A 15,000-nucleotide genomic window follows, 5' to 3' on the forward strand; every position below is an offset into this window, starting at 1 on the left:
TCTCCACCTGTAAATTAGCCTTTCTATCATTGCAGCGCCCTCTGACCAAAGCCGCTCTCGCGGCGGGAGCGTCTGGTGTCGCGCTCACCCAGTGTTTGCTCAGCGGCCGTGCATCCGCTTCCTCGCAAATTCTCACGACGCCTAATGAGATCTCCTGCTATCCCCCGTTTTTTATTTTGATTTGAAATTGGCTTTCATGCCACGTATGAATCCTGACATTCACTTCCATAAAGTGTAAATATCAAGCAAGCTTGACAATAAATAAACAGAGGAATGAGTGAGCAAATACCGCAGCATCTGGGCCACATTTCAAGGATACAAACATCTCCATTAAGGCCTCAGTAATGTTTGTTATTATCTGACTAAACATGACAGCTTTGGCCTTTAAGTACAAAGTCAAGCTTTTGTTGATTTTAGACAAATTTTTCATTCATAAAGAAAATTATTGTTACAGACTATTTGAAATTGCCTGAGTACCACCGTAAACATTTTAAGCAATAGTCTCTATGTATGCTGGAAATTATAAAGGACCGAAACTGCCAAAATTAAAAAATAAATAAATGAATAAATAAATGACAAAGTGAAATTGAAACAGATATAAAAATCATTAAAATAAATATAAATGGAAATAAAAACTTTATATATATATATATATATACACACACACACACACACACACACACACACATATATATATATCAATAAATAAATAAAAGTTTAAAAAAAAAATACAAAACGAGATTTTAAAAAAATACAAATCTAAAAATACATGTTGAAATAAATACAAAAATTAAAATATAAATAGAATTAAATATCAATCACTAAATAAAAACGCTCTGCTCTCATATTTATTTCATGTTGCAGACGATCTGTCAGGTCGAAATTAAGCGTTATTCAAATGAGGGGGCGGTCCTAAGGTTGTCTTGGGTTGGGCTCCGCTATTGTATTTATTTCGACATTTATTTTTAATTTTTTTAATCTTGTTTATTTATTTATTTATTTTTAACTTTTATTTATTTATGGTATATATATTTATTTAGTTGTTTTCATTTCCATTTATATTAATTTTTTTGTATAAAAAATTTGTAATCACATTTTTTATACCCGTTTTTATTTTTGCTTTTAGTCATTTATTTATTTATTTATTTATTTTGGCAGTTTTGGTCCTCCATAAGAAACTACCATTCTGGTCCAAGAAGTCTTAACTGACAAGTACCGTGGGAATAAAGTGGATTCAGATGTTTCCTAGACGTCTGAAAAGGGACACAAGTGGTCCCGCTTCTTGTTTTATTTGTTTACTCAGTAAACATTTCCTCGGCTAGTTTATAAGCTCAAGCACGTCTTTGAAAAAATAAGTTTGTTGGTCTGTAAAATAAACCTTAACTGCCTTGTTAGTGATTTGCGACATGCTTGTCGATTGCGGCCGAGCTTTATATTTAGTTGATTGTGTTACTTTTTGGTGTGATTGGACAATCTCACATAGAGGAATCAAATGACCAGACACATCAATTGGTACGCGTGCACGATGTAACGGGCGGTTTCAGTTGATTTGCTCCTCCCAATCAGTGCCGAATGTTCGACGCGGCGCTTGCATTGGCGTGTCGTAACATTGAAACGCTTTTCTGTCTTCATCTTTTGTCTGATTGTTGCATTTAAGCATAAGCTCGAAGAACGGCCTCGCGTTTTGTATGGCTGTCAGCTTTGTTTACAGATCACATCTTTTCTAATGCGCCTGACCATGAAATGGAGGAAATTGTGAAATTTCAGACAAAGCTCTAATTTGACTGTTGCTTGATTGGTCATAAAAGGCTTCGTAATGTGCAGGCCTTCATATTCTTGTTTACAACCTTGCTGTACATTAAGAGGGCATTTGATGAGCTGCGGTGTATCGTTACCTCTGCCAAGCACAAAACTGCAATGGCGAAAGGTTATGTTCCCGATACTGTTTGTTAGCATACAACCTTGTGGTTACACTTTAGTGAGGATACAGTCTACTTGCATTGGGGCCAAGTGGTGCAGTGACCAAACATATCCAGCAGGTGGAGAGTTTTATCTACATGCATGTCATGATTGGACAGCCTTGGCTGAGGTCTGTTCTTTCCTGAGTGTTACTCGAGTTATCTTGTGGCCGTTAATGAGAATGGCACAAATTAGCAAGGCAATATATGAGTGTATCTTATGTCTCTCCTATGATGAATTTGTCCATTTCGTATGAAATTCAGGTTTATATTTCTTACTTTGTCCCGTTTTCATTTTGACATTAATTAATGTACTTGCCTCTGCACAATCCATCAAGTCTTTACTCACTGCCGGTTGCAGTTTTCCCACAGCTCATTCAAGTATTCCAAAGACCGGACAAGGAAAAAGTAGTAGACCAGAGTAAAAGAGGCGATGACATACAAATAGCTCAAATGTTTTCACTTACCTTTTTACCGTGGATGATATAAATGACTTTTTAATTTGTTTGAATATGAGTAATTTGTTCTACACATTTTGCCTGACTGATTTAGACGCGGGTCCGTTGTACAAAGAAAACACGGTAAATCACGCAGGCAACCATCAGTATGTTTAGTAGTCGTTTGTTGTTGTTTCTTCCACGGGGAGCCATAAATAGAAGGACAACAGGCACGGAAGGGTTCAAAGGGTGTTCCGACTTGCAATTATGCCACACTGTAATTTCAAGCACTAATTTCAGCAACTTCTAATGTCTTTCGGTTTTGACTCTTGATTGCTTTCAGTGCACGTTTTCACTCGCGGATTTTGTGTCCCAAATGATTAAAAACCCATCTGAAAAACAGTAATTGGGTCATTTTAAACAACCTGCAAATTTCTTCCGCACTCACTTTTTCCACCGTGGCAGGCAAACCAACGGACAAATATGTCTGTGGCTTTTAACCAGTAAGTCTGCGTGCTGCAATGTATAATTCCAACTTGGTTTACACAGACTTTAAGTCGAGAGTAAAAACATCACCTTAATTGAGGGTCAGGTTGTGGAACATAGAGTAGAGATTTAAAAAATAATTAGGAATGTAACGCCCCGAGGTGGAACGATAGCTCGCGCTGTGAACAATGACCACCTTTCATAGCCAGATCCTTGAACGATTAAGTGACTCCGAAGCAAAAACAGATATTGTTTCTTAGTATGAAGAACATAGAGTACGATCTTGAGAACGATCTTCTTAAGAATGCAATTCTCTTTGTAAATTGGAGCAGTTGTTTTGGAACAACACTTTCTTCCTTTAGTCTTTCCTCTGGTCCCTTGAGGTCTCCCTAATCAGTTTGAATTGAGATGTTTCTGGGGTTGGCGAAAGATTCTGGTTTTAGTATCTGGTGGTGTCTGACTTTCACTTTGTTACAGCTTATTTTCCTTTGATCCTTCCGCTGGTCTCCTGGCAACTCTGCCGGGGCTCTAAAGTACCCGTTTAAGGTGAAGGGTCTGGGATTTATTTATAACAGGTTTCAGGTGAATTAAAGAGCACAACGTGGCACGCACGCAAAAAAAAAAAAAAAGCGATGATGACACGTTGACACGTTGAATAATACTGAGCTCTCAAAAAAAAAAGAAGAAGTGAACTTGTTAACTACTTTCAATTGGAACAATACTTGGGCTGCCACTGATGATATCTCATGAGATCACAAGACGTAAGAACGGTCAATATTGAGAAACGGCTAGAATCTTCTAAATCAGAGGGAGAAAGGTTTGCTTTAAGTTCGTGCTTGGTCGACTGCAGAGGTGGACGCCTCAATGAATTTAGAGCATCCATCATTCGTCAATCGTCAACAGTCGGAACACCTTTCTGTTATGGTCAATCCGTCAAAATTACACGATGCGTCCATTCGTTATTTGTCAGCAAATTGGGCATTCCGTCAATGATGCACTCCGTACTGACGCGGTTATTGATGATTACCGCTTCCAACAATGCTTAGTCCGTCAATTTTTCAAAGTTTCCCCGTCTGTTGTTAATCGTCAACAAATGGGACGTTAATATTGACGGAATGCCCACCTCTGGTAGACTATTCGCTGTCGGAACATTATGGGAAATGAAAATGCGAGAATATCTAGAGTTGGTCCACATAGCTGTGACGACTTCCGCTCATGTCTGTGGAAATTTCTGTCCATTCGGAAAAGAACCTTTGGAAGGTCAGAGATCATGGAAGAGAGAGGGACACTCAAGGTTTTTTCATACTAAACTCATGTTTCAGTCTGTAACAAACACAAGGTCCAACACAGGCCAAAATAAGAGCATTTTGAAAACGCGCCTCCCTTCGTAAAAATGAGTTCTCCTCTCTGGGGAAGGTCGTGGCAGGTAACACGAGTTCACGTCAGGTGAGAAGGAAAGCCCAGGAAACTTGAGAAAATAAACCCCTCTCTGACCTTAATTAAAGTGATTGCACCACTCGACGACTCAGAAGAGAACATGTTTGCACAAGCTGTTAGTAAAAGTGAACTTCCCCCGTTAAATGAAAATAAGCGCAAATAAACAATAATTACACAGATCCCCAACTTTTCTTATGGGTCCTGCTGCTTAGTCACCTCCTTCGAATCACTACCTTGGATAAACCCCAAAGGAACACACAGCTGAGGACCTCGGAGCTTATGACTCATGAGCAACATTACGTGACAGCTTTTATAATGGAAGTCAATGAGAGGGTTGATCAGATGTAATCAGCAACCGCGTGGTTATAAACAACCAGAATCCACGTTTTGGGAGTGTTGCAGCAATAGATCGTGTTAGGTTTGAATCCTGGTGGAATCATTTATGTTTCGGGAAAAAGGCCAGCCTCGTAGTTGATAGCAGCTTTTGCTGTGGGCGGTTGGTCTAATTGTGGGAATGCCGAAGCATTCCGACATGTTATTGTCATTTTTATTCTCCTCGCTTTTTTTGCCGTGAAGCGACTCCCACATAAATACTTCCGATTGACACCGTTCAACTTGCTTCAAAAATTCATGCCTCCCGGGGTATATATTGTCTGATTCCGCATTATACGATATACAACATCCGCATATTCAATTGAACGTTAAATATCAACTTTTCTCCATTCATTTTTTAATGGGATTGACATTGAACTCACCGCTTTCCACGCCCACTTCCATACATTGATCATCATTGCCAGGTGTCCGATACTGCTCGGTAAAGGTAAATTGTCCAGTAACCAGGAGGTTGCAGGTTCGAATCCCACCTCTTGACTCTACATTGTAAACATATCCGTGGCCGTTATGCTAAGTGATATACGTGTATACCAACTCACTACCATATCAAGATATGCATTATCATTTCACTAAAATGATTAAATACGTGTTAGCTTTCAGCATCAGATGACACTTTTCAAAAAGTGCTTAGAGCAATTGCCCCCCCACCAGGGAGAACCTGGGTTCAAACCCCGCTTGGACCACATTTGAGTACATTCGATGGTTCAATACCAACTAACTATCATATCAGGAAACAGATTATAATTTCTCTGAAATGATTAAATCCCACTTTAGACAGATTGCAGTTCAAGTTATCTTTTTATTGATTTGTCATTTAACTACAACTAAAAAAAATTGTCATTATCTTTCAATTTACTTCATAAGCACATGCATTCAAATCTTAGCATTCAGCTTTTCAGCATTCCCACGCAATTTCTGCAGAAAGTGCACTTTATCTCGTTAAAAAATAATATCTTGACTGTCGGCTTCAAAAAGAGGTGACAACGATGTTCCCAAAGCAACAAAAACCTCGGGTCCAAGGGGTCACCGTGTTTAATCAAGGTAAACCCCCTGCTGGTTTTGAATGATATCCCACTCAGGATGGCCACAGCCAAAGGTCAAATGAGTGCATATTTTCATTTCTTTATAGTGAGCTCTTTTCCTAATTTGAGGAATTATTGCTCAGACTCGCAACAACAACACCGTCGATTTCAAAGGCGATCCGATCCGAGATGGGAGGTTAAAGGTTGTGCTATCCTTTACCATTTTTCTCACTGCTTGTGGTATGCGATAAGCGTTTGTAATTTGACAGCTGGTCATCACGTGCGCTTTGCTACGGAATATCACATCCTGTTCTGAGCCCAGCAACACCAACAAGCACACACAGTCCAGGGTATACCCCGAATGCACACAGGTGAACCAGATTACCCATTTTTTTCTTCTTTTTAGTAAGCAGTACATCTATGTATATATTAGGAAACATACAATTTTGATTCTGGATGGATGGAGTGATTTTTAGTATTCCCATCATGACAGACGTACATCAAATGTTATAAATAACAGTTTTCAGAATGTTGCAGCATGGGGTTGCGTTTGGTTTGATTCTGATGGAATAATTCATGTTGAAGGAGGGGGGGGGGGGGGGAAACACGAGGATTGCAGCATAGCTTTGGCTTCAGACGGCTTCTCTGATTACACTAAATCGTTTTATTGCGTTTTACACTCAGATGGACATTTTTCGGACAATTTTCATGCGCTGTCATCACTTCGCCTTTTAAACGACTAATGAATACAATCCACCCGTCCATTTTCTGCACCACTTATCTTGTATTAGATCGCGGGGAGCTGGAGATGATCCCAGTTATTTTATGCTTGAACACCATGTTGAAGCGGTGCAAATATTTGGAAGACCTCCTCGGTTCCAGACGCGTTCCAATGAGGAAGCAACGTCTGGAGACTGGGTTGTACTCTCGGGATTTTTAATCAGCATATCATTTTCATTCATCTGTTTATTTTCTATAACACATAATTAATCATCAGGGCTGGGACTGACCTAGAGCCTCAACTTTTGTCAAGCTAGGGAGTTCACCCTAGACTGGTCACCAGCACTGTTGAGAAAGTAACTAAAAGTAATATTTTCCCCAGTCATGAGTAGTGTAACTAATTACTTTCAAATTTTGAGTAGTAATATTATATTTATTTTCCCCCCAAAAGTAATAGGTACCATTTTAATTCCAACTGGATACAGAAATCATTCTTTTTTTCTTTTTCTTTTTTTTAAGGATTCATACTGTCTGTTTTTTGTTTAGTTTTTTTTAGGTAGGAGACTATTTTCAGTTCAAGTGACATGTTTTGTGTCCTAAGCCTAAAGAAACGTTTTTCTTGTTATTCTTATTACACTAATGTGCATATTGTTTGTGTAACGTGAGGGTTCGTTGGTGGTTAGAGAAAGCAGCATTGGAGACGGATTTGTTCAGGGACGACGCCATACTTGTCACGTCACACACGCGTTGACAGCGACAACACTTCCTGACAACTCATCAGCTGACCAACGCTAACTAATCAGGAGCTAGCAAACTTTCGGTAAATGCAAGTGAGTGAGAACAGCAGATTCAACGCTACCTATGTATATATACGTATGGAAATAAATAATTCTAAAAACATAAATGTATAAGTAAATATATATTTTAACAAATTAACTTCAATCTTAGTCATTTCTGAAACTTACATTTGCATTGAAATGCACTATCACTTTGAACTTGTCTGCTTTAATAAACAACTGAAGCTCTTCAAAATGTGTATTTTGTTATCAGTTTGAGCCCAGATGTGGTTTAATTTTGTCAGCAATTTATGAATTCATATAATTTACCCCAATTGAAAAACGAAATGTCAATTTCAACTGAAAGTAACTAATGTCGTCTGAGCGCAAATGTATTTCAATCAGATGAAATTTGGTCACAGTTAACTTTTTGCAGCGGCGCGCAGTGAGTGCCTGGTCCCCGCCTCCCGAACCTCCCCGCCCGCCGACCCTGCCCATGAACCGGCCTAAGCCATCCCCAGTATGTTCGCAGGCTCGGCTTGTGTGCGAGGAAACATGAGCAGGGTGACATATTCAGAGTCCCGGGCTGAGCGGCGCAGGTCGCCGGATAAAGCTGCAGAGGAGCCGGAGCTCCGCGAGTTTGGACACGAGACCTGCAGAGGGGAACATGTGAGCGGGGAATGGGCCGGAGGAGACAGGATTACTGCTCTACATCGCGGACTGACTCAGGAGGAGCCCGGGACAGGTAAAATGCATGCAAAGGCTTTTTTTTTTTGATGGCACGCAGCAATTTGGAATTGACACCTGAGTGAAATGACTTGCGTTGATAAACTAATAGGCTACATGATGCACTTGAGAACTCAATTGTCCTGGAAATGCATAATTAATAGACAATGTACTTTATCAGTCCCATCATATAAATTCGGTGCACATTTATTCCTGCGTGACAAGTGCAATAATGTAAGTAAATGCAACCTGCAGTGCTGATTGTGATGCATTGAAAATGCGCAGTTCAATTAAATCACTTTCCATGAATATAAATCAATAAAAACGAATATATGGCTCATACTAATTCTTTGTCGATGTTGTTGATTTTAATATGAATGAAAAACATGTTGGATGTAGCTTTTTGAACAATTAAAAAAAAAAAGAATGCTGGTTTGCTCCACTTGAATCAAAACATCACAAATTGTGAATCTGATTTCCCGACATACGTGAACCTGACAGGAGCGTGCATATTAACGAAGCCGGAATTTGAATAAAAACAAACGTTGCACGGCTGTAAACTAACACAGCAAATGATGTAGCACATTTTATAGAGCATGTATAATCTAATAAGCACTACTTTGTTTTTTACAAGTCCATTTTGTCCTTTCCAGGAGCGACACTTGCGCACGGTGACGCACCCGAGGGGATATTTTCATTTTTGCGCAACTCGGGGACTATCTGGCCAAAGATGAACGCCATCGTGTTTAACCAGCTGAGCGGCCAAGTTCTGTTCGAGGAGAAGGCCAACGAGGTGGAGATGAGCAGCAGAAATTACTTGGAGGTCATGGACGGACAACATCCGGACCTTCTGTCCGGCAACCAGACCATCATGGACAACCAGGCCATCAGACACCGACGGAACGGGTAAGTGAAGCACTTCGAGCAAAATTGTGATAAGATGGGGAAATCAAGCTCGGCTGAGAAACATGACTTGATATATCCACAATAAAACATAACGTATTAATTAGTAAATGAATGTTTTTTTGCGGGTGGTGTCATAACTAGGTCAGCTTTATTCGGTAGCTGTCTCATTTTCTCCATCTGCTTCCAATAAATACATTTGCCCTTCAACTTTCTGTGTGGTCTAGTTCATCACACAAGGACCATGTGTTAGTTTTCCAAGTATTTTATTTATTTTTGTGACAAGGAACAGGTGGAAGAAAAGATTATTTATCATCTTTTTTTTATTGAGCAAATAAGACAAGGTTGGGGGTGCAATGACCTTAAATGGCGTCTCTTAAAGTGTGGATCAATGCAATGTTGAGAACAGGGAGTAAAATATACTTTTAAGATGTTCATTCCAATCTAGATTACAAGGAAAATATTTGGAGAACACCAACCTCAGACTGAGGTTAGACTAAAATGTTACATGTGCAGTGTGCAAGCTCTTTAGTGTGATAAGGGAAGGAGCCAGAGTACTGCTCTATACTGACATCTACAGGTTTGGGAAATCGGAAAATTCTCTATGGTACAGGTGCTCTGCTTGGGAATAGAAAAAAAAAAGACATTGTTGAATGGAAAATGTCATCATTTTATGTTTTAAAAAAAAGAAGTATTTTTGGTGGTGCTCTTTCAATCCTTAAACTTAATTCCAGGATTGGTTGAGAAAATTGCCATCGTATCGTTCTTTTTTCTTTGCCTGACACGACTGATAATTACATACTCGGTCCACCTGGAAGTCGTGAAACATGACTTGCTTCATAAATAAACATCTAATTCCACTTGATAGACTTTGGACAACATTTTACAGCAAGCTGAAGTGTTAACTCAGGCGGAGTTTGACATTTGACATAAGTGCCACATGGAAAACGAATCTGGCTTAAAGAGCTGTATGATGTGTGCCCAGTTTAATGGGAAAGACAATAGACAATTAAAATGGCATATACAATTACAGATAGACTGATATATATATTTTTTTCAGGGCCGATACTGATTAGTAGTAGTCAACGATTGATTTTAGAATCCATATTCACAAGTTGTTTTAAATATATATAAATATTGCTGGTGTCGGGCTGAAACCTCATGATTTACAATTTGGCAAATTTTATATTTTTACAAGAATTTATACTTTTGGTCAGTCCACACATGTGCGTGTCATTTATTTATTTCTTTTTAAATATATATATATATATATATATATATGTATATGTATATATATTGCTGGCGTCAAACCGAAACCTCATGATTCAAATTTGGCAAATTTTATATTTTTCCCAAAATGTATACTTTTAGTCAGTCAGTGTGTGTCTTTTTTTTGTGTGTGCAAATTTTTGACCAATCTTAATTAAGTGTTGAAAATGGCTTGCTGTCGTTGATGATGCAATGGTAATGACTGAACAAACATCCTGTTTTGGAGGTTTCCTGAAAAGTGACGATTTTGGAGTTACAAGGTTTTGGCCTGACGCCAGCTATATATATCAATCTTAGACAATAGACATTTAATTTGTTTGTAAAATTGTAACAAAAAGATCAGGGAGTGCCCAGGGTCATCAGCACGTCTTCAAAAGTTAGATGAAAACGTAAAATAAGTCAATAGAGGCCTATTGTTTTCTACAGTAAATAAAGTACAACAACAAAAGGTGGAAAAAAGTAAACAAATGATAAATAATAATAAAATAAAAAAATGATATAAATAATAATAACAAAAATAATAATAATAAAAATAAAGTTTTGGAGCTGCAAGGTTTTTGCCTGACGCCAGCTACATATAAATCTTAGACAGAGAGTTTCCAGTGTCAGCAGCATGTCATATAAAGTTAAGTGAAAAATGATGTAAATATTTTCCTGCAGTTAACACCATTTTCAATTCATCTGTTATCGACCCCAATATATATATTTTTAAAGGCCAATATTCGTCTATCCTTACGTACAATTTAGTTTAAATGTGTATGCTGTCACCAGACACTTTATTAGGTGCTACAATATAATGAGACAAATTATAATTTTGATGTATTCTTTATTAATTTAACAATATGTTTATTATTGTGGTTGTAGTGTACTAAGAAAATTTTGCTTAAAAGCTCAAGTGCAATAAAAATAATCACTTTTCAGTATAGTGGAGTGCACTTTGACATAAGAGGTGGCAAATCCAAGTCTAGAAAGTAGAAACACTGCCACAGTTTGGCTTTAGCCCCAGGTGCTAGCTAGCTAGCTCTCCGGGTGCTTGTTTACCTGCTAGGGAGCTAGCTAGCTAGCACGAGGGGCTAAAGCTAAACAGTGGCAGGGTTTTTACTTTCTGGACCTGGATTTGCCATCTCAGTTTGACACGACTGTAAACTATAACCACAAAAATAAATATATTGTTTAAATGAATATTTTTCTGACAGGCAGTGTCAATCAAAACAGAGCATTAGTTTATTTGTAACGACAGATTTTCTGCTTCGACTCTGGTTGTGGAACTAGAAAGTTTACGATGTACTGCATGAGCAATATAGTGGACTATAAATGCAACGCGTGTCCCCTTCAGGGGTCGTCCCGGCGGCAGCAAAGTGCGACACAAGCGTCAGGCCCTGCAAGACATGGCGCGTCCGCTCAAGCAGTGGCTGTACAAGCACCGAGACAACCCTTACCCCACCAAGACCGAGAAGATCCTGCTGGCTCTGGGTTCGCAGATGACCCTGGTCCAGGTGGGTGTGCGGGCGGCCTTCTGTCTTTTGGTCAAGCGCACGTGTGTGCGTGTGTGTCTAATCAGATCGGGGGGAAATAGCTGGAACGTGAACTTGAGTTTTGGAACTGACAGGCTGTGAGGAGAACATGTTTTTACAACTTGAGCTGTTTATTTTATAACACTCGCGCACCCGTGGATATTATTTCTGCCTTCTTCCAACTGCTGCAATTTTTCTGTTCACACTCTTCACTAGTGGTTCCGTATGTTAGTACATCAGATCCAGCAGATGGCAGTATTTGTTTCACATGTTGTATTTTATAATCCATACAGAGTATGTCATAAATGTGTATAGTATGCTAGTTTCAGAGCAGCGTTTTTTTTTTCGGTTGAATTTCCTTAGCGTGCAACAAATTCTGCATAGCAACAAGTGGGTTGTAAATGTACTGTAAATGTTAATATGAGGAATTAGCCATGTCTTTGTTGTTTCCAGAGGTGAAAGTAAAAACCCTGCCACAGTTTGGCTTTAGCCCCTGGTGCTAGCTAGCTAGCTCCCTAGCAGTTAAACGAGGCGAGCTAGCTATCTCCCTAGCAGGTAACCGAGGACCATGGGTGCTAGCTAGCTTGCTAGCTCCCTAGCAGGTAAACAAGCACCATAGGAGCTAGCTAGCTAGCACCTGAGGCTAAAGCCAAACTGTGGCAGGGTTTTTACTTTCAACACCTGGATTTGCCACCTCTGGTTGTTTAGTAAGTTAGCGTATGATGCACATCAGACAGAAAGTGAGTCATGTAATTTCCCAAGTGGAGTACCTTACCTTTTTGATAGAAAATTAGTGATGGTTAAAAACATGAATGCATTTTGAAAATGTTCACGACGTTAAGATAAAAAATAAAATCAGAATCCTGAAATATATAGTATTTCGAATAATTAGATGGATGAATGTTATTAGGGATGGGTGAGTCCCGAAATGGGGTACAGTATCAGTATTGGGCCGATACGGGCTGATACTGATACTTCGCTGATACTGATACCTCCTGTGGCCGTTTTATGATGAGGAACTAGAAGAATTATATAATTTTATTAATCAAAAGTACTACTGGTATCAGTTGCGTACTTATACTGGTACCAGTCTGAAACAAGTGGTATCGTACATCTCTAATTATTAGGCTTTACAAGATCAGGATTTTTTGGCCGATCACTGATCAGCGATCGAGTTTAGAAAAAAAAAGATTAAGAAAATCTTTTAAAAAAATGCTGATAAACATGAAATATAACAATGTCTTATTTTGTGGAACCGATCAATGACGTCAAATTAAGACATTACAGCCGATCGGAGATTTTGCATAAAACGCTAAATATCGTCCGATCTCTATCCTGCCGATCAGATCGGTGTAAAGTCTTTTAATTTTTATCATTATTAGCTATACTTGCATCATCCTACTAACGCCTGAAAGGAAAGTACTTGTGGTTTCATCAGATCTCATACGAGGTAAAAAAATAAATAAAACCATCTGTGGCCGAATATTCAATTTAGCTGTGATTCTCGGTCTGGTTCTCATTTCAGATGGCCTAATGGAGGTGTTTGTTTTGGTAAAGATGCTTTTTAAAGTGCGGAGGAATGCTTCATGTTAGACGATGGGCTGCTTTTAACACACAACCAAAATATTACCATTATTGAGAGCAAAATGCAAAATAATTGATTATTGACTATTTATTGCTTTTCAATTATGTTTGTTATGAAGAACAATGGATTTTGACGTAATCAACTTTGATGAATCCAGATGAGATGGTTTAAAAAAAAAACTTTTGAAATGGTACATGTGCTTGTGGTTTACGGTGAAACATTCCCGATTAAATGCTTTTGGACAAAGGGAAGTGTGATGTCTTAGTTAATAAGAAACACAATACTTCGATCACAAATAAGTACTTCAGCATAAGGCCTGCGTCCCTGCCCCTTCATAAACCACTTGAAGTCAATTGAGCATGAGTAGTTATTCTAGTATAACATCTAATGGTCTTCTCTCCCTGTAAAAGGAAGAACGAGCTCAAATGTCTTTTTTTAAATTTTTATTGCAACTTGAGGTCAGCGTTGAAACTATGCGTTATTGAACGGAGGCCAAGCAAATCCAGAATAAAGATAGACCACATCCATCTAAGTCAACATTGATCAATAAGAGATGATTTTTATTGGCTGTCCAGCATGTGGAGGGCGTTAGGTGCAGAAAATATGAGATGAAACTGTCTGGAATTCCTTTTAGTAACTGGCCTGTTTCGCTGTGTCAAGTCAGAACAGACGTTTTTATAAAGTCTTTGTGGACACGGATATGTTGAAGAGTCAAAACAGTAAGGTTGTATTTCCGGACTCTCCTTTTCATTTGTCTGTCAGGTTTCCAACTGGTTCGCCAATGCCAGGAGGCGGCTGAAGAACACGGTGAGGCAGCCCGACCTGAGCTGGGCGCTCAGGATCAAGCTGTACAACAAGTACGTTCAAGGAAACGCTGAGAGGCTGAGCGTCAGCAGCGACGACAGCTGCTCAGATGGTACGACCGCGCTTCACTCTTTACGCTAACACTCAAAATGTATGAGTCGTGTGGTAAATCACAATGGGACATGAAGTTAAGAGGTGGCAAATCCAGGTCCAGAAAGTAAAAACCCTGCCACTGTTTGGCTTTAGCCCCTAGTGCTAGCAGGTAAACCAGCATCATGGGCGCTAGCTAGCTAGCTAGCTAGCTCTCTAAGCAGATAAACGAGCATCATGGGAGCTATCTAGGGAGCTAACTAGCACCTGAGGCTAAAGCCAAACTGTGGCAGGATTTTTACTTTCTGGACCTGGATTTGCCACTTCTGGTACTCACAGCCAAACACATATTTTTAGAACCCAAAAAACAAATGTAAAAACTAGGAAGGTTCAAACCCACTTTTTTTTCAGACCGATACGACACTCAACTCTTGACTAGTCACCGATACCAGTTACTGATACCACTAGTACATTAAATCCCCACCCCCAAATAATGACAGATACGTTTTAAAGTAAGGCTTATAAATCCCAATACAGCATTTTCCTTAAAATTGCATGAAATGAATGACAATTTTCTAGTCCCCTAATTTCTAGTTCCTGTAAAACGGCACTAGAGGGTCACGAATACCGATACCTTAAAATAAGGCTGGTACGGCACCAAGACCGATACCTGGTACTCGCCCATCCCTAGTAAAAACTGTCTATTTATATAAAGTGTCACTGACTATGTTAACATGTAGTCAATATTATGACTATGGTCAAAATTCCTGTTTCTAAAACGTTCGGAATAACACGTTTATGTACATGAGTGGACAGTTACTTAATAGTGATGTTAAAATGAAGCTTCATGAAGCACTTGTGATAGTTTTGCTCTTGGTTT

General features: G+C 39.0%; 1 protein-coding gene across 1 annotated transcript in view; it reads left to right on the forward strand.

Moving 5' to 3' along the window:
• Positions 1-7,687: 7,687 nt before the first annotated feature.
• Positions 7,688-15,000, forward strand: part of mkxa (mohawk homeobox a) — a 28,899-nt gene continuing 21,586 nt past the window's right edge. Inside the window, exons 1-4 of the mRNA XM_086065391.1 lie at positions 7,688-7,974; positions 8,609-8,861; positions 11,464-11,623; positions 13,989-14,142. Of these exons, the coding sequence (XP_085921517.1) occupies positions 7,752-7,974; positions 8,609-8,861; positions 11,464-11,623; positions 13,989-14,142 (790 nt within the window). The 5' untranslated portion in view covers positions 7,688-7,751. The remainder of the gene's footprint in view (positions 7,975-8,608; positions 8,862-11,463; positions 11,624-13,988; positions 14,143-15,000) is intronic.

The sequence above is a fragment of the Leptonotus elevatus genome, chromosome 21, assembly GCF_054856555.1.
Source record: "Leptonotus elevatus isolate MCC_2025b chromosome 21, RoL_Lele_1.0, whole genome shotgun sequence".
Lineage (NCBI taxonomy): Eukaryota > Metazoa > Chordata > Actinopteri > Syngnathiformes > Syngnathidae > Leptonotus > Leptonotus elevatus.